Raw genomic sequence first — 26,890 nt, 5'->3', positions numbered from 1 at the left:
TGGGCCGACCTCCCCGTCCCCTCAGAGCCACACTGGGCTCCGGCCGGTGGAACCGCAGCCCCCCGCCCCCTGCCCTCCAGGACTCCCGGGTCCCGAAGTCTGAAACCAGGTCAGTGCCTTCTAGCCGTGACGTCACCGCCTTCCCGCTAGGTGGCTGTGTGCCGCCGTGGTGGGTTGCAGCTTTCCCCGCAGCTGCGGAGTTATGGCAGTTAACGGGAAACACCAAAACTCTCCATTAAGAGGACCCAAGGAGGGACCTGCACAATCAAGCCCTGCAGTGTCCACTGGACTGGGTATGAATTTAGGCACATATACAGCTGTGGGAACGTTTAAGAATCTTGGCTAAAATACCAGAGTTCCATGGTGAATAATAGTACTTGATGGAACTTTTGAGTTTGACTGACTACGTGAAATGTAAAGACCTGGCATGGTAGCACAGTCCTGTAATCAATCCCAGCGCTCCCAGCACTCTGAGTTCCAGGCCACCTAGGGCTATACAGTGAGACCCTGTCAAAACCAAAATAACAAGAAAAAACCATGATGTGGTTCGCAAGAGTGGGAGATTAAAAGCAGTGCCCATGAGAATTAATGTTCTCTTAAGGCGTTTGTTTTCATGTCTAGAGATAAACTAGGAGCCTAAACAAGCTAGGGATTAGTAGATTGGGTACAAAACAAAACATTCCAGGCCATCTGGGTGGAAATAATTCCTTGGTACACAGTTCCATGCTGGACACTGGGAAGCATGGCTGTAAACCCAGTTGAGGATTGCTGTGACAAGGACAACTGGGCTACATAGCATCTGAAAAGAAACCTTGGGATGGCAAGGAAATGTTTACTAGGAGCTAAAGTCCTAAAGTTTAAGAATTTAAAAAAAAAAAAAAAGCCGAGCAGTGGTGGTACCCACCTTTATTCCCAGCAGAGGCAGGCAGGCAGATCTCTGTGAGTCTGAGGCCAGCCTGGTCTACAAGAGCTAGCTCCAGGACAGCTAGGGCTATTACACAGAGAAACCCTGTCCCAAAAAACCCAACCCCAAACAAAACAAAAAACAAAGTAGGTTTGGGAGTTACCAACATATGAAGAATGAAGAACCCTTGGTCTAGAGCAAGTATGTAAAACAAGGTTAGACCAATGCAAAACTGGATTGAGTGATTACTAATACAGTTTGAATATATTTATTACAAGTGTCACCTATAAAATATATTGGCTGTGTAAAAAAGTGTCTTAAATCATACTTAGAAAACATCTTCAATTTTACTTTTCTAAAGGTTGAGTTACAATTAATAAAAACATCAATATATGTAGAATATTCATGTCTACAACCATTGGTTAGTTTACTTTGTGCTATCATTTTCTGAAGCTTTTTTTTTGTTTCGAGACAGGGTTTCTCTGTAGCTTTTGGAGCCTGTCCTGGAGCTAGCTCTTGTAGACCAGGCTGGCCTTGCACTCAGAGATCCGCCTGCCTCTGCTTCCAGAGTGCTGGGATTAAAGGCATGTGCCGCCACCACCACCATTTTCTGAAGCTTTTTTACTTGGGGCGAGTTGGGAGTGGGAGTTGCTACTGGGAATTAAGGCCCCCAGAATACTGAACAGTGTTCTGCCCTGATCACTCCCCCAACCCATTTTAATCACTAAAATTCCAAGTGATGTTTATATCTACTTGCCCTCCAAAGTTTCCCAAAGTACAGGCCTTTACCACTCGCACTCCAGAAGTCGACAGGCAGTTAGAGATCTGTAAATTCCAGGGCAGCCTGAATTACATAGTAAGCTACATAACAGACTATCTCAAAAATAGGCTTGCTACGTAGTCAGTAATTTGGGAGAAGACGGCCTGCTGGGTGGAAATCTGGTCTATTGCGCTCATCAACCCAGCTGACGTTATTTATCTCTTCATACCACTCCCAACCCTAAACTGCTCCTCAATCTGATACTCCCAGTACTGCCCCCAATCCTGCGTGCTTATACCATTAAAAGCCTCTCTTTGGGCAGGCTGGGGAGACAGCTCAGCAGCTGCTCTACCAGAGGACCTGCATTCAAGAACCCAGTACCTCCATGGTGGCTCAAAACTCTCTCCAGGGCCAAGGGATTCAGTGCCCTATTTGCCTCTGCAGGCATCAGGCATGCATGTGGTGTACAGACAGACAAGACACATAGGTACATAGAGACTTTTAAAGTCTCTCTTCCGTGTGAAATATGGAAAGCCCATCTCAATCCTAATACTCTCACTTTAAGAATAATGTTAAAAATTTCCCCAGTTCAACAGATGTTAACTGCTTCTGACCTTAGAATTAGAGTTTTCACTCAGTTTTAAAAATAACTTAAAGATATGTCTACATATGGTCAATTAACAGTTGTATTAACTATCCAGGAGTTTTTAAATATTTGATACAAATATATGTAACATGAGTTTTAACAAACAAAATTAGCCGAGTATAGTGAGTAACACGTGCCTGGAACCCCAGAGATAATTGGCAGTGGGGAACCTGAGGAATCAGTCCAGCCTGAGCTACACTAACAGACCCATCTCCAAAATAATTATTATTGCTAGTTATTATTACAAGGAAAATAAGTTAGGTATAGTGGGACATGCCTGTGATCCCAGCACTCAGGAGACAGGCCACAAGAATCACAAGTACGAGGCCAGTGTGGACTTTGTATTTGAGACCCTGCCTCGAAAATAAGATAGAAAAAACCAGATGATACCAAATCTATTGTGGCAGTGCTTCTCACCCTTCCTGATGCTGCGACCTTTAACACAGTTCCTCACCTTAACACAGGACCACAACCATAAAATTATTTCATTGCAACTTCATGACTAATTTTGCTACTGTTATGAATTGTAATGTTAAATATCTGTTATGCAGGATATTTGGTAGTGACTCCAAAGGGGTCACAACCCACAGGTTGAGAACCATTGTATTATGGTTAACAATCACATGTTAGATATATAGTTAATATATGATATTGAAAATAAGGTTATGTAACTAAAAATATTACAATTACACTTAAGTCTGTACTGTAAGATTATTTTTTAAATGTGTCGTAAGAATCTTTGTGCACAGTAGAAAATGTAGGGCTTCCTTGATGAAGATACGCAGACTACAGAGAAAAATCTTCTGAAATGCAGACGATCTGCTTCCCGATGTTGCCTCCGGTCATCATGGACTGGAACGCAACTGAAAAAAAAGAATAGGTCATCTGAAAAGAGAATTGTTCCTATATGTTTGTTAGAGGTCTAACACATAAAATTAGTTTGAATAATTTCTTCAGTGATTTTTCTGCCTTTTGTTTATTTGTTTTTTGTTGTTTTGAGACAGGGTTTCTCTCTGTAGACCAGGCTGGCCTCGAACTCACAGAGATCCACTGCCTCTGTGTCCTGGATGCTGAGATTAAAGGTGTGCGCCACTATTGCCCTGGCAAGAAAATAAATCTAAAAAGAAAAATCACTGGGTCAGGTGGTGGTGGTGCACGCCTTTAATCCCAGCACTCAGGAGACAGAGGCAGGCAGATCTCTGTGAGTTTGGGGGTAGCGTGGTCTGCAGGGTGAGTTCCAGAACAGAACACATAGGAACACTGGCCCAAGTATATATATAAATAAATCTGGGGCTGGGGAAACAGCTTAGTGACTAAGAGTCTTGTTGCTCTTGCAGAGGAAACAGGCTCAGTTCCCAGCACTCATGTGGTGGCTCGCACATCCCTATGAACACCAGACATGCATTTGGTGTACAGACATGCATGCAGGCAAGACACACACACAAGAGACTTATTTTATTTGTATGAGTGTTTTGCCTGCACATATGTAAGTGTACAACATGTGTGTGGTGCCAATAGAGACCCAAAGAGGGCTCTCGATCACCTAGAACTGGTTATGAACTGCCTTGTAGGTGTCAGGATCTGAACCCCGATCCTCTGAAAGAGCAGCAAATGCTTTTAACCAATGAGTCATCTCTTCATAATTTTTGTGTTTTTTTTGTTTTGTTTTGGTGTGTTTTTTGTTTCTCAAGACAGGGTTTCTCTGTGTAGCTTTGGCACCTGTCCTGGCACTAGCTCTTGTAGACCAGGCTGGCCTCGAATTCACAGAGATCCACCTGCCTCTGCCTCCTGAGTGCTGGGATTAAAGGCATACACACCACCACCCAGTTTGTTTATTTTAATTTTAATTTATATTTGAAACAGTCTCATCTGAGAATGATCTTAAGTTGATTGTACTGCCTCTAGCATCTGAGTTCTGGGGTTATGGCAGTTGCTAATATGCATGATTTGTATATCATTTATGGTAGATAAGCTCTCTACCCAATAGCCTGTATCCTCAGCCTCAGCAATAAATAAGATGAATGTGGTGGCAAATTCTTGTAATTCCAACACTTGGGAGATCAGGAATTTAAGGTTAGCCTCAGCCACCTATCAAATTCAAAGCCAACCAGGGCTACCCAAGACCCGGACTCAGAAAAGCTCTGCTCCATCCCCATTCTCCCTGTAAAAAATAGAGAAACAAAACAAAGGCAAGGAAAGAAGACATAGCTCAGCCTTAGCTATGCACAAGGCTAGCATGCACAAGGTTCCATCACCGCATAAACAAAAGCACAGTCTTTCCGTTGACACAGTCTGCAGTGTCTCCACAAAGAAGAAAAGGGGTGGTGGGGAGCTAGGGTTTAGCACAGTGGTAAAGTGTGTTTAACATGAAAGAGGCCATAGGTTCATTCTCTAGAACATAAAAAGAAAAAAAAATACCTGAAAGTAGCATTAAAAGAAAAATCAATATATGCATTGAGCACATATGTAGAAGAAATCTTCACTCATCTTACCTCCCATGTTTTCCAATCCATTTATCACAGTCTCTTTGATCTGTAATCAAAAATAGTTAGATTTAGAGTCAATGGTTTCCATAAAAGGAAACAATGCAATTTAGGATTTTGCATACAGTAGAAAAATGGGTAGCACCATTTTTCAGTAAAATCCTAATCCTATATTCCTGTTGTCTGATTGCTATTTATTTATTTATTTATTTATTTATTTATTATGTATACAGTGTTCTGTCTGTGTGTATGCCTGCAGGCCAGAAGAGGGCACCAGACCCCATCACGGATGGTTGTGAGCCACCATGTGGTTGCTGGGAATTGAACTCAGGACCTTTGGAAGAGCAGGCAATGCTCTTAACCACTGAGCCATCTCTCCAGCCCCTCTAATTGCTTTTTTAAAAAATTATACATTTCTTTGTTTTGTGGGTGAATGCACATGTCGTAGCATGCATGTGGAAGTCAGAGGACAACTGGTACTCGTTCTGTAGACAAGGCTAGCCTACTGATTGGTTTAAAGGCATAAACTACCATGCCCAGCTCAGTTCTTTCTACTTTTCTACCACATGGGTTGTGCGCATCAAACTCAATTCATCCACTAGGCAGCAAGTGTCCATATTCACCAAGCCATCTCATTGCTGCCCCACACTAATCTTAAACAAACTATACAGGCGATTTAGCTGAAAATGATTTTGAATTTATGACCCTCTCCTGCCCCCACCTTCCAAGTACTGGGATGACAGGCCTTGCCACTACACCCAGTTTTGTTTTGTTTTTTCCCCGTCCTGGGGTGGACTAGGCTTCATGCAGGCTAAGCAAACACTCTACCAAGTTACACCCTCAGTCCACATACACCCTCTAGGAAAAAAATTATCTAAGTGTATATACACATATACAAGTTTGCCTATCATTTTCAGGTTTCAAGAACATCTTATCTGGATACCAGATAAATAATTTCTAATTTCAGGCGGTGGTGGCACATGCTCTTAATCCCGGTCCTTGGGCAGGTGGCAGAAGTAGGTGGATCTCTGAGTTCAAGACCAGCCTGGTCTACAGAGTGAATTCCAGGACAGCTAAAGCAACACAAAGAACTGTCTTCAAAACAAAACAAAAAACTTCTAATTTTGCCCAACAATTAAAATCAGAATAACCATAAAGGAAATGAATATTAAAAGGATATTTACTTGAATCTATAAAAATTAAAAGGAAATAGATTATATTAAGCTGAAGTAACGTAATTGTACTACTGAGTTTACAACTGCTTTCTGTACTTTCTAAAATGTAGTATTAACTCATTCTAGTTACATAAAATTTAACCAATTCTCATTAAAAAAATATCCACAGAGCATTCTGGTATGTGCTTATATGACTTTTAAGAGAGCACAATTTCTGGGACTAGAGAGATGGCTCATCAGTTAAGAGCACTGGCTGCTCTTTCAGAGGACCCAGGTTCAATTCCCAGCACCCAGATGGCAGCTCACAACCACTTGTAACTCCAGTTCCAGGGTATCTGACACTCTCTTCAGTCCTCTGTGAGAACCAGGGCAAGCAAGTGGTATACAAAAATTTCTGTAGACAGAACATCCAGAAATAGCATGAAAAAAGAAATCAGAATTTCTAAGTACAGTTCCACAAATACTTGTTAAATTAATGAACATTACAAATTTAGATCTCAGGAGACATACCTATTGACTCTGTAACTAATCTATGGAGAATAAAGCTTAGTAATTGTTTATCTGTGTTTTGCCTGCATGCATAGATGTATGTACATGTATGCACCACTGTGTGCTTGGTGCCCTGGGAGGCCAGAAGAGGTTACTGGATCCCCTGGAACTGGAGTTATGGACAACTGTAGCAGCCATGTCAGTGCTGAGAACAAAATCAGGTCCTCTGCAAAAGTAGCAAGTGTTCTTAATCACAGCAGCCTCTACAGTCCTGAGCTTAACAAAATATTGCATAAAGCTAATGAAAAGGTTTCTCAATCAGAAGATTATGGTCATCTGGGAGGAAATTTTATTCAGAGATTAACTTTTTAAACTATGTGTCTACATGTGTGTCTCTGTGGAGTATGTGCGTGTGAGCACAGTTACCTAGGCGGTTCAGAGAGGCTAGCCACAGAGCACCCGGAGCTGCAGTTGCAGTCAGTTGTGAGCAGCCTGATATACAAGTCGGAAAACAAACTTGGGTTCTCTGCAGGAGCAATGTGCTCTTAACCACTGAGCCAATTCTCTAGCCAATCTTTTGTAGGAATCTTTTGTAATGAAACCATTGTTCGCTATAGTAAATTCAAAAAAAGTATGCCAAGTGGCAGCAGAAATATACTTTTATAGTTAATAGAAATTTGGACTGGGGATGTGACCCAGTTGGTAGAGTACTTGGTTAGTTTTGGGTTCAAGCCCAGCACCACATGGTAGAGCATGCCTAGAATTGTAGCACCAATGAGGCAGAGAGATAGGGGATTAAGGATTCAAGGTAATTGTCAAATTCAGACCCAGCCTGGGCCACTGGAGACCTGGTTTCAAAAAACAAAAGAGGGTTTACCTTTAGCTTTCCTTCTTTAAACCACTGACTCAACTGGAGAAGTCCAGGCTGAAACTTATCTTTATAGTTTAGCACGGTAAATCTCTCTCTGTAAACAGAGAATGAAAGAATAATGATTAGAGATCAAGAGTGAGAACCCAAGGGCAGTGGTGGCACGGGCCTTTAGTGGGAGGCAGAGGCAGGCAGATCTCTGTGAGTTCAAGGCCAGTCTGGTCTATAAAGAATGTTCTAGAATGCCAGGCGATGGTGGCACACCTTTAATCCCAGCACTCGGGAGGCAGAGGCAGGCGGATCTCTGTGAGTTCGAGACCAGCCTGGTCTACAGAGCTAGTGCCAGGACAGGCTCCAAAGCCACAGAGAAACCCTGTCTTGGAAAAAAAAAAAAAAGAGTGTTCTAGAATAGTCAGGGCTGTTAAACAGAGAAACAAACAAAAACAAAAACAAACAAATGAACACAATCAAATCTTTCAAATTGGAAATCCCTGTTTGTCTTTAAATTAGCCTATAGCCATGCTGAGTCTGGTCAGATTCAGCTTTAGGTGTAGTGAAGGGATAAGTAAGTACACCAAATTTTGTTTATATCTGCTTATCATCTATAACCCTGGCAACAGCATTGTGATTTTTTATTTATGGATAACATTCCTTCCTAGCCTCACATGATCTCATCCAATCAAAGCCAAGTATCTATTTTCTGAGAAAGAATTAACCAAAATTTAATTATTGAACCTCTTTAAATACCTACTTTTCAGTCAGGCAGTGGTGGCGCACGCCTTTAATCCCAGCACTTAGGAGGCAGAGGCAGGCGGATCTCTGTGACTTTGAGGTCAGCCTGGTCTACAGAGTGAGTTCCAGGACAACTAGGACTGTGAAACCCTGTCTCAAAAATCAAAAACGAAACAAAAAAAAATAATAAAAGACTTTTCAATTATACTTAATAAGGAAAAAAACTATAAACGAATACATTTCCCACCTATGAAATTCAGCTCCACAGCCCCAGCCCCTGTGACAGGGTAGTAAGGAAAAGGTCGCGCACATACCTTGTGATGTTTCTTTCCTTCTGGATTGCTTCTGCAGCAGGGGACAGTGGAGGAGGGTAAGGCACATCCTTATTGTACTGAGAAATTTGACCACACAGGATGATGTGGCTGTTCCGATTCATCTGCACAGAGAAACACTGACAGTTACACCCTCAGCCACCTTCCTATTGATGGATTTAGGACTACATCAATGAAAGCTATTTAATCACCACACTTAAACTTTTTTCAATTAGTTTCATTTATTTGGAGATTTACCTATGTAGAAGTACTTTTTATTTATTTGTGTATGTGCACACGCATGCACATGCCTCCATAAATTTTATGTTCACCACATGCATGCAGGTGCCGGTGGAGGCCAGGAGAGGGCCTTTGATCTCCCTAGATCTGGAATTACAGATGGTTTTCAGCTGCTTGATGTAGGTGCCAGGTTCCAAACTCAGTCACCCACAAGAGCTGTAAGAGCTCGTAAGTGCTGAGCCATCTCTCTAGCCCCTACAGATTTTATTAAGTCCACTCTGAAGGAATGTAGAATAAAAGTTTGCTGATCACCAAAAGAATTACATTAGTTGCCAGTGACCTTGCTGCTTTTTTGTACTATGTTCATTTTATTTATTTGTTTGGTTGGTTTTGGTTTTTCAAGACAGGGTTTCTCTGCAGCTTTGGAGCCTATCCTGTAAAAACTAGCTCTTGTAGATCAGGCTGGCCTCGAACTCACAGAGATTCATCTGCCTCTGTCTATCAAGTGCTTGGATTATAGGTGTGTCACCACTGCCTGGCTAGTATGTCTATTTTTTTAAAGCTTATTTTTTATATGTATATGTGTGGGTCTCTAAATATGTATAGGTATTGTAACAGGTCCCCAGACCTTAGCAGGTCCTGAGACTTTACCACAGCTGACTCCATGATAACATTCAGGCTGTTAAACTCCGCACTTTGACAGCCCCGCCTGCCAAAACAAAAGCCCAATCCATCAAAGTCCATAGTTCTGGGAAAGTCTAAATGTATTAACCTTGCTTTTTGGCTTCTGTAGTTCTGCTTCTGATTAACTGTTCTTGTTACCTGAAGTATGTCAACCCAGGATATGGTTTTGTGCTTAAAAGCTCACCCTGAAAAAGGCTTGGGGCTACACTGGGACCCAAACACGGGCCATCTAATAAAGACTTTCTATTGGCTTAAACCCATGTTCAAGTAGTCTTCTCTGGTGGATACCCCACAACTGACACATTTGTGTAAGTGATGAGGCCGGAGGGGCCAGTTTTCCCTGGAGCTTGAGATGCCTGACATGGATGCTCACATAGATTCAAACTCAGGTCCTCTGCAAGACCAATACACACTCTTAACCACTGAACCATAATCTCAACTGCAAGTAATTTTACATATAGTCAAGATCTATTTATTTTTATTATCCACTGTTGATACTTTACCACATTGTCAATAAAAATATATAACATCAATAATCTATGAAAACCATCTCCCTACCCAACTCAGGGCTGTTAGGTGATTGGTGGTTGGTGAGATACAGGACAGAATCTCAGTATTCCAGAAGTGTAACTCAATTTTTCACAAAAGTAAACTGAAGGTGAAAATATATCACAAGGCAGGAACTGAAATTCAGAACACAAATGTGCAATAAAATAAAAGCAAGTGTCACGATCTTCTGTAAAACTTAAACACAATAATCATGGAATTTGTCAAAATGAACACTACACTTTTATAGCTTCCCTCAGTATCAAGCAAAAATATCACAATGAGTAAAATACAGTATCGGATTTGTAACAGAAAGAAACCAGCAAACCACCTGACGTATCACCGTATCACTGATGTCACCACCAACGTTGTCAAAGTAGACATCCACTCCAGTTGGGCACGATTCTTGGAGCTGTGCCGCCACATTCCCATCTTTATAGTTAATTGCAGCATCAAACCCCAGTTCTGAAGTCAGAAAGAGGCATTTCTCATGCGTTCCACAAATTCCCACCACTCTGGAACAGCCAAGCAGGTGGCCAATCTAGAGAGAAAGTGTTTGAAAGTTAAATGGCTTTATATTCACACAAACATAAAAATGTCAAAGAGGACAAGATATTGCAAGTACAAGAGAATATTTGCCCCGGCTAATTTTCATATCAACTTGAAACAAGCTAGCATCATCTGAGAGGCGGGAACTTCAACTGAGAAAATGCCTCCATAAAATCTGACTGTAGGCAAGCCTGTAGTGGCATTTCTTTAGTGTTTGAAGTGGGAGGGCCCATTCCGTTGTGGGTGGTGCTACCCCTGGGCTGGTGGATCTGGAGTTGATTAAAAAGCCTGTCAATAGTAGTCCTTAGCTCCTGTCTCTGGGTTCCTGCCATGACTTCCCCCAGTGATGAACTGTTCCCTGGAAGTTTAAGAATAGGCCCTTTCGGGGGCTGGAGAGATGGCTCAGAGGTTAAGAGCATTGCCTGCTCTTCCAAAGGTCCTGAGTTCAATTTCCAGCAACCACATGGTGGCTCACAACCATCTGTAATGGGATCTGGTGCCCTCTTCTGGCCTGCAGGCATATACACAGACAGAATATTGTATACATAATAAACAAATAAATATTTTTTTTAAAAAAAAAGAATAGGCCCTTTCCTCCCCGAGTGACTTTTGGTTGTGATGTTCCATCACATCCAGATTCACTCTCAGGCAGCACTCATCACAATTTAGGTTTGATTACAGTGCTTTAGACTAAACATTTAAAATGCGGTGGCACATGCCTTAGATCCCAGGACTCCAGAAGCAGAGGCAAGTGTCTCTATGAGTTCAAGGCCAGCCTGTTCTATATAGCAAGTTCCATAATAGTCAAGGCTACATAAAGAGATTATGTCTCAAAAAAAAAAAAAGAAAGAAATGAAAAGAGAAAAAAATTAAAACCAAAGAGACTGAGAACAGATAATGTGATCCTTAAAAAAAAAAGTAGTTTAAAATTTACAACTTTAATGTAATTTTTTTTCAGTGACACTGTCAGGTCAGAATAATGTAATTTTTAAAATAAGTAATCAGACCCAAGCTATCACTCTTAAAATTCAATAATTTTCAGGGCTGTGGAGAACATAAACAATAGCTAAAATACATTGTTTCCCATACTATAAAAGCTACTGTATCAGTTACTTTCTATTGCTGTGATAAAGCACCATAACCAAAAGCAACTAAAGACAGAGAGATTATTTGGGTTTACATTTCCCAAGGGAAGCAAGGCAGCAAGCAGCGGGCATGGTGGCAGAGCAGGAAACAGATCACATCTTCAGCCACAAGCAGGAAGAAGAAAGAGCAAACTAGAAGAGCATGAGGCCTTGAACTCTCAAAGCCCACCTCTAGTGACAGACACACTTCCTCCAGCAAGGCTGCACCCTCCCCGACAGCACCACCAACTGGGTGACAAGAGTTCAAGGGGGCATTTCCCATTCAAACCACCACAGCTACTGTGATGGCTGATCTCCACTGCTATCTTGACAACAACTAGAATCACCACCACGAAAGCAGACCTCTAGGCACGGCTATGAAGACTTATCCAGATTAGGTTAACTGAAAAGGGAAGACCCACCGAATGTAGGGGTACCTCACTGAATACACAGGAGAGAGCAAGCTGTGTGCAAGCATTCGCTACTTTCTGTGTCTTGAGTGCTGATGCAACATGACCCAGAGCCTGAAATTGTGCACCAAATAAAAACCTCCATCCTGGGCAGGCATTTTATCACAGCAAAGAGATGACTAACTAATATTGCTGCTATTTATAAAACATTTATTACATACCTACAATTCAATAGCTTTCTGCAGTATCAGCACTTGGAAGGTCGAGGTAGAAGGAATAGGAATTCAAAGCTGGTCTAAGCTACATAGTAAGTTTGAGGTCAGCCAGGGAGACAAGTGACTCCATTTCAAAATATACATTAATAAATAACCTTCTTGAGGATGAAGAATTCATATTAATTTCTCTAAAATAGGAGTTTGATTTTATATTGTTGTTTGGTGCAGGCAACTGAACATAGAGCTTCATGCATGCATGCTCAGCAAGGGCTCAAAGCACTGAGCTACAACCCAACACCCCTCTTCATCATATTTTGTGAAGATGTATTTATCTGTGTGTTTTGGCTGCATGTATGTATGTGTATTATGTGCATGCCTGGTGTCCAATAAGCCAGAAGGCAGCACTGACCTGCAGCCACTCTGGTGCTGAGAACTGACCTGGGTTTTCTGCAAGTACAGTGAGTACTCTTGGTCACTGGGCCATCTCTCTATTCCCTGCTTATCTACGGATCTCTAAGATTTCTATCCCTATACAGATGACAGAACTACTCTAACACTTGCCACACTTTTATTTAACAGAGAAAGAAACACAAAAACCTGTTTTTTTCATATTGTTATTAACAGAATCTAAACAGATAATAATACCATTTCCGCCAACAATGTGCAAAATAATGACATAATAAAAATTTTAAAGAAGAAGTCTGGAGAGAGGCTCAGTGGCTATGAGCACTTACTACTCTTATAGAAGATCTGGGTTTGGTTTGATACAGCAATTTCAGGAGGCTCACAACCACTTGTAACTCTAGTCCCAAGGGATCTTACACTCGAACATACATGCATGTGCTCACACAAACACATCAAACAAAAATAACAGATCTTTTTAGTTAAGATCATTTTTATCCTTGACAAGTTCACATATGTGTATCCTATAGTTTGGTTACAGTCGGCCACATTCCCTCTCTCACCTTTCCCGTTCCTCTGAATTCCTCCTTCACTGTAACAGGTCCCTCCCACTTTCAGTCTTTAATTAAGTTTAATCAGTGTTGCTTGCATATACGTAGGTATGAGGTTATTTGCTGTATCACAGGAACTTACAAATGGCTAACTCTAAAATTAGTTACTTTTTGTGACAAACTTTTATGTAGTCCAGTCCAGGCTGGGCTTGAACTCACTAAGTAACAGAGGATAGCCTTGAACTTCTGATCTTCTTCCTCTGCTTTGTAAGTGCTGAGATTACAGGTGTCACCACACCTGTTTTATGTGGTGTTAGGGATCAAACCCAGAGCTACAAGCATGGTAGGCAAGCGCTCTACCAATTGATCTGTGTCATCAGCCCTCAGTTGTTTTTTTTTTTTTTAAGATTTTATTTATTTATTAAGTATACAACATTCTGCCTCCATGTATGCCTGCATGCCAGACGAGGGTGCCAGATCTCATTACAGATGGTTGTCAGCCACCATGTGGTTGCTGGGAATCGAACTCAGGACCTCTGGAAGAGCAGCCAGTGCTCTTAACCACTGAGCCATCTCTCCAGCCCCCCTCAGTTGTTTTTTTAATTGATTTTTATTGAGCTCTACATTTTTCTCTGCTCCCTCCCTGCCTCTCCCCTCCCCCCGCCAGCCCTCAGTTTTATATTCTAAATTGCACACATGGATTCTGTGATCTGCTTATGCCTTCTATTTTAGAAAAGTCAAGTAATTTTTAGAGACTTTACCTGCCCAGCCAAAGATCCACAGGCACCCGCTGCTCCACTGACAACCATTGTCTGATTGGATCCAGCAGATATGTGACCTTTCTCCTGTACCCCAATCAAGGAAGTCAGACCAGGCATACCTATAGCTCCAAGAAAATATGAAAGATGTCCATCCACAAGTTGTGGGTCTACCTGAAATAAAAGATGCACATTTTAGCCAGGCGATGGTGAGGCACACCTTTAATCCCCGCACTTGGGAGAAGGGGCAAGTGGATCTCTGTGAGTTCGAGGCCACGACAGGCTTCAAAGCTATAGAGAAACCCTGTCTTGGAACCCCCCCCCAAAAAAAAAGTCCATTTTAAGCAATACTGAAATCACAGTTTTAAGCCAAGAAGTCAGAGCTAAAGAATGACTAGTGTCCACACCCAACTCCCTCTGTCAGATCGCTATGTCCCTCCCTGTAAGTATACTGCATCAAGACCTTTAAGGTGATGATACTAAGTGAGGTCAGAGAGTTGGGGACCTAATCCAATGTTAGTCCCTCCCTCACAAAGTAATATGAATGTAGACATGAGAATAAAGGAAGAAAACTCAGAAAGTTTTATATTATATGTCACCTTTTCAAGGCCATTCCCGTCTAGAATGGCTTTGGTTTGCCAGGGCCAATAAAAAGAAGTCACAAAATCGCCTTTAGCCAAATGTGTGTGCTTGCTCTCTTCCACAACTCCAATACCGCCACCATCAACCACCTGAGACAGCTGCCAGGGCGCTAAGTAATCAGTGCCGGTGTCCTCGTTCATCTTACAGCGCTGGGGAGAAGAAGGCCTTCATTAAGGGACGCTCAATTTACCCAGTGAAAGAAAAGCAGGTAAGTCTCTCTTGCGCTATTCCCCCCCTTTTTTTACTCTGCAAAAATTGGGGAAACCATATACTTAGCTCTTACCAGTAAAGAAGCCTAACTGAAAATAAATAAATTTAGATCTGTTCTAAATTAGAGTATGGTAATCAAAACAGTGTGGTACTGGCATAAAAAAGGCGCATCGGTAAGAAAGACCTTTGAGACAGTTAGCAGGAAGGCACTTGTCACCAAGCCTGTCTGACAACCTGAGTTCAGTCTCCAGGATCCACATGATGGAAGGAGGAAAGAACCAACCATCAGTGTCCTCTGTCCTCCACCTGTGAGCCCTGGCAGTCATGTATGTGCACATGCAAGTATGCACAAAAACACAAATTCATAAATGTCATCTTTAAAATTTTTAAAATGAGTGGAATTCATTAAGGAAACCACCTAGGGCCCATCTTTTCCTTTTGGAAGTTTTAAAGATTCATTGTTGGGTGCAGCAGTGTGTATCTGCAACCTCAGCACTTGTGGGGGGCTAGGGGCAGAGCCAGGCGGATCCTGGAGGCTTGCTTATCAGCCAGTCACCCCGAGTTTGACCCCTGAACCCACATGAAGGTGGAAGGAGAGAACTGGCTGCACAGCTGTGCTCTGGTCTCCACATGTAAACAGCACATAGGGTGGGCCTGGAGAGACAGTTCAGTGGGTATAATTAATACAGATTGTTTACAGACTCAAAGATGGAAGGGGAGATGACCCATTTATTTTGTAAGGCTGGTGGGACGGCTCAGCAGGTGAAGGTGCTTGCTACTAAGTCTAGCAACCTAAGGTTGGTCCCCAGGATTCAAATGGTAAAAGGAGAGAACAGACTCTTTCAAGTTGTCCTCTGGCCAATTCTCTCTCTCTCTCTCTCTCTCTCTCTCTCTCTCTCTCTCTCTCTCTCTCTCTCTCTCACACACACACACACACACACACACACACACAAACATTTTAAGCCGGGCAGTGGTGGCACATGCCTTTAGTCCCAGCACTCAGGAGGCAGAGGCAGGTGGAGATCTGTGAGTTTGAGGCCAGCCTGGTCTACAAAATGAGTTCCAGGACAGCCAGAGCTAAAGAATAAAATCCTGTCTTGAAAAACCAAACCAAAAAAAAAAAAAAAAAAAAAAAAAAAAGAACAAAAAAAAAAAAAAAAAAAAAAAAAAAAAAAAAAAAAAAAAAAAAAAAAAAAAAAAAAAACTGACTAAAAAGTAACAAACAAACAAAAACAGAATTGGAAGATTCATGCTTGCTGCTTTCCAAACTCACTGTAGTCATAATAATCAAGGTAACATGGCACATTTGAATAAACACACATATTAATGGAATAAGGTTTGAATCTAGAAGTAAATGCTATAATGGTCAACTGATTTACAGTTTATTTATTTTTTAGTCTCACTGTAATTCAGGCTAGCATCAAACTTGCAGTGACCTTCCTGCCTCAGCTTTCCCAGTGCTGGGGTGCACTGTGAGACCCCCCCAAGCTCAAAGTCAGCTTTTCCAGTTCTGGGGTGCACGTATGAGACCCCTCCCCCCCAGCTCACAGCAGATTTTCAACAAAGGTATCAGGAGCAAAGTGCAGTCTTTTCAACAAACGATACCTACACAACTGTATAGTGCAATATTATTTGTTTTTGTTTTTTTGAGACAGGGTTTCTCTGTAGCTTTGGAGTCTGTCCTGGAACTAGCTCTTGTAGACCAGGCTGGCCTCAAACTCAGAGATCCGCCTGCCTCTGCCTCCTGAGTGCTGGGATTAAAGGACCACCGCCCAGTTTATTATTTGTGTTTTAATAAATAAAGGCTGCTTGAAGATCAGTGCAAAGCAGCCAGACTAGTCAGTGATACAGGCCAGGCAGTGGTAGCCACACCTTTAATCCCAGCAGCCACACTAGTCAGCAGGTGGTGGTGGCTCACACCTTTAATCCCAGCACTAGAGAGGAATATAAGGCAGGATGAGACAGGAACTCTCTCTTTCAGTCTGAGGATTTCATAGCGGTAAGAGCTCTCTAGTGGCTTGGCTGTGTTGATTTTCTGATCTTCAGGGTGAACCCCAATATCTGACTCTGGGTTCATGCTACATAACTGTGTATCCACCAAAAGACTGAAGCTGAACCCTGTGATGATTCATTCAGCTGGGGTGTCAGCAGGGTTGTAGTTCAATATGCTTGCCTAACATCACCTGGAATATGGAAGCATCCGCTCCTTCTCTGGAGTGGACGTCTTTGCTCTGCCCTTAGACTTCAGAGCTGTTCTTTGGCCTATGGTCTCTGGGACTCACACTTCCAACGGACAAGTGTAGCAGGCTCCAGGCCTTTGGCCTCGGAGTAAGACTTTCATTATATGTTTCCCTGGTTCTCAAGTCTCTTCAGACTTGGACTGAGCCAAGGCCTCCCTGGTTTTCTAGAGGACGTTTCAGTCTCCATAATTGTTAGCTAATTGCCTAACAAATCCTTTCTTCTCTCTCTATGCCTCTATAACTGCGTCTGTCTCCCACAGTTTCTGTCTCCTCGGAGAACTATAATACAGACCTCTTTCTCATAACACATACAAATATTAACTCAAAATGGGCCACACATATAATTTTACAGCTAAAACTATAAACCTCTTAGAAGAAAAGTTGGGGTTAAATCTTCATAGTGTTGGGTGAAGCAAAGCCTTAAATATGAGATCACATGTATATGACAAAAAGAAAAAGTAGTAAACTGGACTTTATCAAAATGAACAACATACAAGAAGTATATTGTCATTGCAATAGAGTGTAAAGAATCCATAAAACAGGAGATAATTATTTTTTATTTGTTCTTCAGAACAGGGTTTCTTTGTCCTGGCTAGGAGATATTTCTTACAGAACAGTATGGGGTACCAGGGTTTATATCTAGAAAACAAAGACTATAACTCAATAATAAAGATTTTTTTTAATTTTCCATGAAATGAGACATTTTTCTGTTTTTTAATCAAATTTATTGTTATTTTTTAATGTGAATGAATGTTTTTCCTGCACCAAGTGTATATCTGATGCCCAAAAAGTTCAGAAGAGGGACTTGGACCCCTATAATTAAAGTTACAGACAGCTGTGAGATACCATTTGGGTACTGGGAATAGAACCTGGGTCCTCTGCGAGAACAGTAATTGCTTTGAACCATCTCTTCAGCCCCAAATAATTCAAGTTTAAGATGTTTGTGTACTCTAGGTAGGTATTTCTTCAAAGACATACAAGTGGCCAATAACCACATGGAAATGTGCTCAAAATTAATCATTAAGAAAAATGGAAAACAACCCACAATGAGATACTTCTTCACGCCAAGTATTATGTCTATAAGTGTTAGTGAGTGTTAAGATGGGCATGGTGGCACACGTCTTTAATCCCAGCACTTGGGAGGCAGAAGCAGGTGGATCTCTTGAGTTCAAGAGAACTAGAGGACTACACTGAGAAACCCTGTTTCAAGAGACCAGGAAAAAAAAGACATCATTTCTCAAATAAGCACAATAAAATTCTGATGCAACAACACTAAAACATAAGAGCAGAATTATTTTCATCAATTACAACCCCCGCTTCTTACCATGTAAGGATCCACAGAGAGGTAGAGAGTTCTAACCCGAACTTGTCCTTCACTGATATTATCTGCTAACCTGACTTCTTCCATCCTGAAGTTCTCTGCCACTGGATTTCCATTTTTCCCTAGATTTTCAAGCAAAAATATGAAGTTAAAACATTGTTTTTTTTCCCCCCTAGATCTCCAACTCAGAGAGATCCACTTGTCTCTGCATCCCATGCTGGGACTAAAGGTGCACAGCGCCATGCCTGGGAAAAGTTACTTTCTCATAACATTTTCTAAAGTTACCCTAGGATTTAAAGTGCTCCCTTCTAATTCAAACAAGGGTAACTCAGCATAAATTTTCAAATAGTTCCCATCACTCTTGAATTTAAGTTCAGAAATACTCTTGTAAACTAATTTTGTTTTTAAAAAAATTATAGGTATATAACATATTCTGTTTCAAAGTAGGAAGACTCTGAAAATAAAAAATCCCACTCTCTTGTGTAGCTGGGTGGTGGTGCACACTTTTAATCTCAGCACTCAGAAGGCAGAGGCTGTGGAGTCTGAATTTGAGGCCAGCCTGGTGAGTTCCAGGCCATCCAGGGCTACACAGTGAGACCTTCTCTTTAAAAAATGGGAGGAGGTGAGGATAGACCGCTGGGAGCTAAGGGTGGGACACAGGATGACTGGAGAGATGGCTCAGTGGTTAAGAGCATCTGCTGATCTTCCAGAGGTCTGGGGTCTGATTCCCAACACCCACACCGTTGCTAACACACATCTGGAACTCCAGTCCCAGGGTATCCAATGCCCTCTTCTGGCCTCCATGAGCACTGCATGCACAGGGTGCATGGATACACATGGGAGCAAAACCCTATATACATAAAATAAAAATAAATCCTCAAAAAAATTGAACTCAACTTTTAATTATGGAGTTAAAATTTATAAAGTAATAGAAAAGCCAAAAAGTTAGGTAATCTTTCCACCTTCATTTTAAGACAAACGGCTTACATGAACATTTACTATTTTGCTTTTAAAGTCTTAAAAATAAGGTAACTAGAAAACTTGAGGTATAAGAAAAATGCTTAGTCAGGCAGTGGTGGCGCACACCTTTAATCCCAGCATTCAGGGAGCAGAGGCAGGTGGATCCTTGTGAGTTCAAGGCCAGCCTGGTCTATAGAGTGAGTTCCAAGACAGCCAGGACTGTTACACAGAGAAACCCTGTCTCAAAAAACTAACCAACCAAACCAACCAAACAAATAAATAAATAAAATGTTTAAACAGACACTAACATCACCGAAGTGTATTCATCTTGAATTATGTTTAACAAGAGCAAACTTCTTTTTAAGAACCATTGGATTTCCAAGGTGGGACCCAATGTAAAGGTCTAACTATTCACTATACTAAAACCAAGGGCAGAAAACATGGTGAGCGGGCAACAAGACAGGACCACAAAACAGTGGGCCCATACTTGGATTGCTGCCACACCTAAGTTTCTATGACCCAGGGAGATGTCAGTATTGACAGAAGATGGTGTATGTCTCGTAAAACAGAAAAGCCATTGTAAATAATCAGTCACACCAACCACAAGGAAAAATCCAAAATTAGACACTTTCAATATAACTTTCCATGATTCAAATGGCCTTGAAGAGTTCACATCTGGGGCTGGAGAGATGGCTCAGAGACTAAGAGTGCTGACTCCTCTTCCAGAGGACCCAGGTTCAATTCCCAGCACCTACATGGCAGCTGACCACTGTCTGTGACTCCAGTTCCAGGGAATCTGACAGCTTCATACCAAATGCATATAAAATAAAGTTAAATAAATATTTTTTTATTTCTTTCCTTTTTTTTTTTTTTTGGTTTTTCGAGACAGGGTTTCTCTATGGTTTTGGAGCCTGTCCTGGAACTAGCTCTTGTAGACCAGGCTGGTCTCGAACTCACAGAGATCCGCCTGCCTCTGCCTCCCGAGTGCTGGGATTAAAGGCGTGCGCCACCACCGCCCGGCAAATATTTTTTTAAAAAGGGAGAAAAGTTGACATTTGAAAACGGAATATGACATTGTCTAAAAGGTTGTATCTAACACATTTACTAGTCTTTTTCTTTCTTTTCTTTTTTCTTTCTTTCTTTCTTTCTTTATTTATTTTTTGAGATAAGGTTTCTCTGTGTAGCACTGGCTGTCCTGAAACTCACTCTAACCTCAAACTTAAAGATTTAAAATTTACTAATTTTAATTTACTTTACTACCTTAGTTTACCACATGGATATCATGTCAATTTTTATTCTTCTATTTCCACGAATGATTACAGAGACCAGGACTGCTCATTTGTCACAGACGATACATACCAGGTCGGGAGTTCAATACTACTCTCTGTACAATCATCGCTCTATCTGTGCAGGAGCCTCACAAGGCTTCTGTAGGAAATAAATCCTGTAATTATAAAAAAAAATCGTTAGAAAGATGTGAAGTATTCAATTAAAAAATTTTTTAAACTCTTGAGTTCAAAGTCAGCCTAGTCCCTAAAGCACATTCCAGTATAGCTAGGGCTGTTACACAGAGAAACCCTGTCTCGGAAAACCAAGGAAAGAAAAATTTAAAACTCCATTTGTGCTTCTGAATGGAGAGGAGAAGTCATATTTAGAGTCTAAAAAGAGCTAGAGAGATTGCTCAGTGGCTAAGAGCATTGGCTCTCAGTTTCCAGCACCCACAGGGCAGCTCACAACTCCAGTGCTGGAATTCTGTCACCCTCTTCTCTCTCAGGCACCACATGCATGTGGTGTACAGACTTACACAAAGGCAAAACACCAATACCCATGAACTAAAAAGAGCAGAATTTAAAAAACCATATAATACTCTCTTGTCAGTTTGCTTCCTAATGTAAACATATGGAGAAAATAGTAGCTAAGTCCAATTAGAATTTTTAGCTAATAGGATCAAGTTCATCCTGTGTCGTGGGTAATTCTGAGACATTTGTCTTCACACCGTCAGGATTAAGCATTCTACTAAGGCTTGATTAAAAATAAACATACAACAACAACCCCAATTCACGTTCCTCCAGAATCAGGCAGTTAATCAAGCTATAAATGAAAAACAACTCAGCAGTAAAGCACTTGTCCAACATGTACAACCAGGATGGGATCCCAAATATCAGAAAACAGACTAAAAACTTAAACTGCTTGGGCCAGCAAGATGCCTCCATGTACAGTAAAGGCTCCTGATGCTAAGCTTACTGTCCTGAGTTTATCTCCAGGACCCACATGACTTCCAGAAGTTACCCTTTGATCTCCACGTGTGCCGTAGCATACACACAGCCCTGACACCCACACAAAATAAATTTAAAAAAATTTAAACTGGACATGATGGCGTACAACTTTAATCCCAGTACTCGGGAGGCAGAGGCAGGTGAATCTCTGGATTCGAGACCAGCCTGATCTACAGAGTGAGTTCTGTAGACAAGACAGCCAAGGCTACACAGAGAAACTCTGTCTCAAAAAGCCAAAAACAACAAAACTCTCTTCAACTGTAATACAACCAATTTTTAAAAAAATATTTATTTATTATGTATGCAATATTCTGTTTCTGTGTATGCCTGCAGGCCAGAAGAGGGCACCAGACCCCTTTACAGATGGTTGTGAGCCACCATGTGGTTGCTGGGAATTGAATCAGGACCTTTGGAGGAGCAGGCAATGTTCTTAACCTCTGAGCCATCTCTCCAGCCCCTACAACCAATTTTTCAAAGGTTCTTTCATGTTTGTGTTCTGAGTGTGTATGCCGGGGTGCCCCAGAAATCCACCTTCTCAGTGACTGAATTACTAACAAGCTTTCTTTTTCTCAGGGGTTTGAGCTTATTTTGTTGTTTTACATTCTTGTTTTGGTGGGAGGGGCATGTACACTGTGGTGTACACGTGGGGGTTCACATATACTGTGGTGTACACGTGGGGGTTCACGTATACTGTGGTGTACACGTGGGGGTTCACGTATACTGTGGTGTACACGTGGGCGTTCACGTATATTGTGGCGTACATATATGTGGTGATTAATGACCATCTGCAAGAGTCAGTTCTTCCGCAGGAGCATGAGGACTGGAGAGAAGGCTCAGCTGTGAAGAGTACTTGCTGCTCTTGCACAGGACATGGGTTCCCTTCTTAACACCCACACAATGCCTCACAACTATTTCTAACTCCAGTTCCAAAGCACCCAGTACCCTCTTCTGGCCTCCTTGGGCACTAGACATGCACTTGATGCACATGCATGTGGCAAACACTCATAACACATGTAAAAAATGACATGTTTAGGACTGGAGATACAGCTTAGTGGTAGAGCACTTGCCTGGCATGTATGAGGTCCTAGGCTTGAAACCTAGGACCCAAAGGGAAAAAACTAAATGTCTGGTGTTGGTAACATTCAGTAAGGTCGGAGGATGAATGCAGAAACACATCCTACTCCTTTAAACTCTCTAATGTGCATACTGATAATCTCACTAGTGATGGCAGAAATGGCTAGCTGATCTCAAACTCATTCTTTCCTTTGGGATACTCTTCATCAGAATAAAATACTTTCCGGCTTTCCTTTAAAGCAAATCCCATTATCATCCTGTTTCACTCAAATATCCTTCAGTTAAGTTTCTGGACAACATATACTGTGCCATTAGTGACAGAATCAGCAGCACAGGCAGCCTCTTGCCCCTAACATCCAGTGCTCAAACAGCCCAGACAATGGCAGCTGATGGTCAGCGTCAGGACTCAGGTTCACACACTGCATTCGGGGCTCTTTCCTTTCTATTTCATGCTTGTCACTTTTGTCTATAAAGTCCTGACTGTTCCTCACTGTGACTTTTTCTTCTATCTTCTTGTCCTATTTGAGAGTGATAGGTAGATTAGGCAGATTTAGAAGATAATGAGATTCAATTTCTCTTTCTCCACCCCAACCCCCACTAGGGATCCTGGCATGCAGGAGGCCAGATTCTTTTTTTTGGGGGGGGGGGAGGCAGGAATCTTTTGTTGTTTTGCTTTTCAAGACAGGGTTTCTCTGTAACTTTGGAGCCTGTCCTGGAACTCACGCTGTAGAGCAGATTGGCCTCGAACTCACAGAGATCCACCTACCTCTGCCTCCCAAGTGCTGGGATTAAAGGCGTGCACCACTGCCCAGCATAGGACAGGAATCTATGCGGTGCTATCTTATTTCCTCAAGTCATTTAGTCCATGGGAGACTTTTCTTTTTGAGATGGGGCTGCTGGGTGTTCACATTCCCGAGTTGGAGTTCAGGGCTTCCCTGGCCTCATCGTCTTAACTGGCTGCGACTACAAGTACATTTCATCACATCCTGCCGGACACATTTCCTATGGAACTGCCATGTATAGAAGTCACATAAAAATTAAAAGGCGAGTTTATTCCAATGCAGTTGGTCAGACTGTCCTGTGGTTATTAATTGTACTGTGATGGCTGAATTTTCAAAGGACCAGTTCCAATTGCCTCAGTCTCTTCCTGTGGCTGTGAGGAAATACCCTGACAGAGGCAACTTCAGAGAGAACAGGTTTGTTCTGGCTCATGGTTCAAGGGTGCAGTCCATTGTGGAGAAGTCGCAGCAGGTGATGGAGGCAGGGTCACAAGACACCCCAAGAACCAGAGACAGTGGATGCTGGTGTCCAACTAGCTTTGTTCTTTTTATTCAATCCAGGACCCAACCAGAGGAAACAGTGCCAATCTGAGGGTGAGCCGACCTCCCTCAATTAACCTAAACTCAAGCTAAGTCCTCGCAGGTGTGCACTGAAGCTTGCCTCCTCAGTGGTTCTGATCCCAACGATCAGTGTTAACCATCAGACAGTGAAGTTTCATATTTATTTACTTTCAGCCTTGTTTTATTTCCCTAAAATAATAGAGCCAACAGTGATGCCTACCACTTGTGATCCCAAGAAGGTAGAGGCCAGGGAACTGAGTTCAAAGTCAGCCTCAGCTACATAACAAAATTCCAGGCCAGCCTGGGCTACAAGAGACTTTGTCTCAAAAAAAACAACATAATATAGCTAACAGGGTACTATATGCCTGTAATACCAGGACTCCAGAGGCTGAGGCCTGAGGATCTCAAGTTGAAGGCCACCTAGATTACAGGAGAGATCCTGTCTACAAAAGAAAAATCTATGGCTTGGCTACACTTGTAGCTCAGTGGTGAAGCTCCCCGAACACAAGCAAAGCATTCAAAGACATGACTATGATGTGACAGACCTGCATAAACACGGCTCGTCATCACGACAGGTGCCACTGCGGATCCTTCTGTTTTAAATCAGAAATCTTCACCCGCCAAATATAACTGATTAGTGAAGGACAGCCAAACTCTCGACAGCGTAACAATCAACCTTGATTTACTCACAAAATTTCCACCTAGAATACGACAGTCCAAATTCAAGATCAGAAGGGCAGTGGGGAAGAGCCATGGCAGAGCCGGTGGAGGTGGGTGGGGGTAAGCCTCAGCAATCCCATTTGCCTGTTAAATTAAGTGGGTTTGTAACTGGTGTTACTGTTCTAAAATAATACCACCGAAAGATCTGCTTAGTCATAGAAAAAAACCCTCTTGAGGGCCCATGTAAGGAGAAGCTCACTGAGCAGAGAACATGTTATGTTTCTAGCCAGGTGGGACCTCATGGTTTAGTTCCTAATGTTTTCAGGTGCCCAAAAACTGGGTGAGTGAGTTTTGCTTCCCCTAGGCATGATATAGTATAGTGTACATTTGTAATCCCGGCTATTGGGCAGAACTGGGATGGCAAGTTCAAGGCCAGTCTGAGCAAATTCGTGAGAAACTGTCTCAAAATAAAAATGAAAAACAAACTGGAGGGGCTGGAGAGATGGCTCAGAGGTTAAGAGCATTGCCTGCTCTTCCAAAGGTCCTGAGTTCAATTCCCAGCAACCACATGGTGGCTCACAACCATCTGTAATGTGGTCTGGTGCCCTCTTCTGGCCTTCAGGCATACACGCAGAAAGAATATTGTGTACATAATAAATAAATAAATATTTAAAAAAAACTGGAGATACAGTCTAGTAAAAAGAAAAAAACAAAAACCACAACCATTTGTTTAGCATGCATGGGGGGGGGTGTCCCAGATTCAATCCCCAGTAGAGAAAAAAATAAATTATTAATTAGTTTGATTAAATTCAACTTCCTCCTCAAACACCACCAAGATGAAGTTAAAAATGTCTCCTCTTCCCAGAAATTATAAGGGGGGGGGGGGGGGCTGAATGACTTGTCCAAGGTCGCACGACTTGGCACTCACCCTTGAACCCATTCTAACACACTGTTTCACAACATGAGCTTCCTAACGCGATGCTGCGGAATCGAATCCAGGCCCGACACCTTTTCATAAAAGACGCCTCGGGTTCAGCTGTATCTTGTCCGACCATTCTGCCCCAGAGGATTCGGCTGGCCTTTCCTCTGCCCTCTCTGCCATCATGTTAGATTCCTGCATGGTTCTTCCTTCCCTGGGAAACCCAACCGTCCTCTGTAGCTCCTACTACCAACCACTTTCACAGAAACTGACCAGAATTTCAAGCCGAGTGCCTAGGTTCTCAGCACCAAGAGCTTTTGACAAGATTTAAGTATATCCCTATGCACACAGTAGGTGCTCAATAGATGCTCAAATCTGAGGCCCCTCAGACAATCATGCCCAACCCTGACAACTCTTAAACAGCCGCTTATCGGGAATTCTCTAGTCTAGTGTCCCAGGCTATACCGCCGGTGTCGGGTGTCGCCAGGAGCTCGGTGAGGACGCCCACAGGTCACCCCCGGATCGGAGCTTTCTCCTCCTCTGTGGGTTTCATCCGACTTCCGGCGGGGCGTCCGGATGCAGTGACCCCCCCCCCCACCCGCACGACTGTCCGCTTGAGATCTCGCGAGATTTGGTGACCAGCAAGGCGCCTGCTGGCGGGACGACCCTTGCCCTAGAACCACACTACGCAAGCGCAGGGCTAAACTGGCTCCGCGCTCCCTCCCGGGGCGGGACCTGGAGTTTAGACGGAATCCCGGGTCCCCAGGGTCGGGGAGAGGTGGAAGGAATAGCTGGAGTATTGCTAGTCTAGGCAGGAGTATGCATAAATTAATGCCCGTTGGTGTTCCGCTGCCGCTCTGGACCTTGACCTGCGATGTCACAGCCTGCGAGTTCACGTCAAGTCCCGGGAGTTCTCGGCTCCCCCGGACGGGAACCCACGTCCTGGCACCTCCTAGACAGGCGCGCTGACACCCTTGTTATGTGGGTGGGGAAACTGAGGCCTAGAGGACTGGAGCAGTGGTTCTCACCCTCCCTAACGCTGCCACCCTTTCATGCAGTTCCTCATGTTGTGGTGACCCCTAACTATAAAATTATTTCGTTGATACTTCATAACTGTAATTTTACTACTGTTATGAATTGTAGTGTAAATATCTGTTTTCTGATGGTCTTAGACGACCTTTAGGGTTGTTGAACCCCAAAGTGGTCACAAGGTTGAGAAACATTGGATTAGTCCCTAGAGAATGTGGTTGGATCATCTACCTTTAAGCCAGTTAAGGACAGTGCTGCCCAGAGACCTTTAGTCTTTTCATACACACACACACACACACACACACACACACACACACACACACACACACACACATTCCCCCTCCCTCCCTTCGTCTTTCTCCCTCTCTTTCT

At 42.6% G+C, this 26,890-nt stretch overlaps 1 protein-coding gene across 4 annotated transcripts; it reads right to left on the bottom strand.

The window, feature by feature from the left end:
* Positions 1-1,156: 1,156 nt before the first annotated feature.
* Ptgr2 (prostaglandin reductase 2) lies at positions 1,157-26,096 on the bottom strand. Of its 4 annotated transcripts, none has more exons than XM_050164504.1 (11): positions 25,955-26,093; positions 24,456-24,611; positions 20,580-20,664; positions 18,264-18,382; positions 14,447-14,638; positions 13,851-14,021; positions 10,170-10,379; positions 8,372-8,493; positions 7,335-7,422; positions 4,803-4,842; positions 1,157-3,173 (listed from the first exon to the last, which is right to left on the bottom strand). In XM_050164504.1, the coding sequence occupies exons 3-11, from the start codon at positions 20,614-20,616 to the stop codon at positions 3,097-3,099; spliced, it is 1,056 nt and encodes a 351-aa protein (XP_050020461.1). In that variant the 5' UTR covers positions 20,617-20,664; positions 24,456-24,611; positions 25,955-26,093; the 3' UTR covers positions 1,157-3,096. The 4 variants fall into 4 exon arrangements, with proteins under 4 accessions (XP_050020461.1, XP_050020462.1, XP_050020460.1 ...); XM_050164505.1 differs by lacking the exon at positions 25,955-26,093 and adding an exon at positions 25,499-25,938; XM_050164503.1 differs by lacking the exon at positions 24,456-24,611 and having other exon boundaries at positions 25,955-26,096.
* Between the last annotated feature and the right edge of the window lie 794 nt (positions 26,097-26,890).

Source organism: Alexandromys fortis, unplaced genomic scaffold (assembly GCF_014885135.2).
Source record: "Alexandromys fortis isolate MF-2015 unplaced genomic scaffold, M_Fortis_MF-2015_v1.1 scaffold_159, whole genome shotgun sequence".
In the NCBI taxonomy this organism is placed as follows: Eukaryota; Metazoa; Chordata; class Mammalia; order Rodentia; family Cricetidae; genus Alexandromys; species Alexandromys fortis.
Note: the sequence above shows the minus strand (reverse complement) of the source record. Positions and strands in the feature narration are given on the sequence as shown.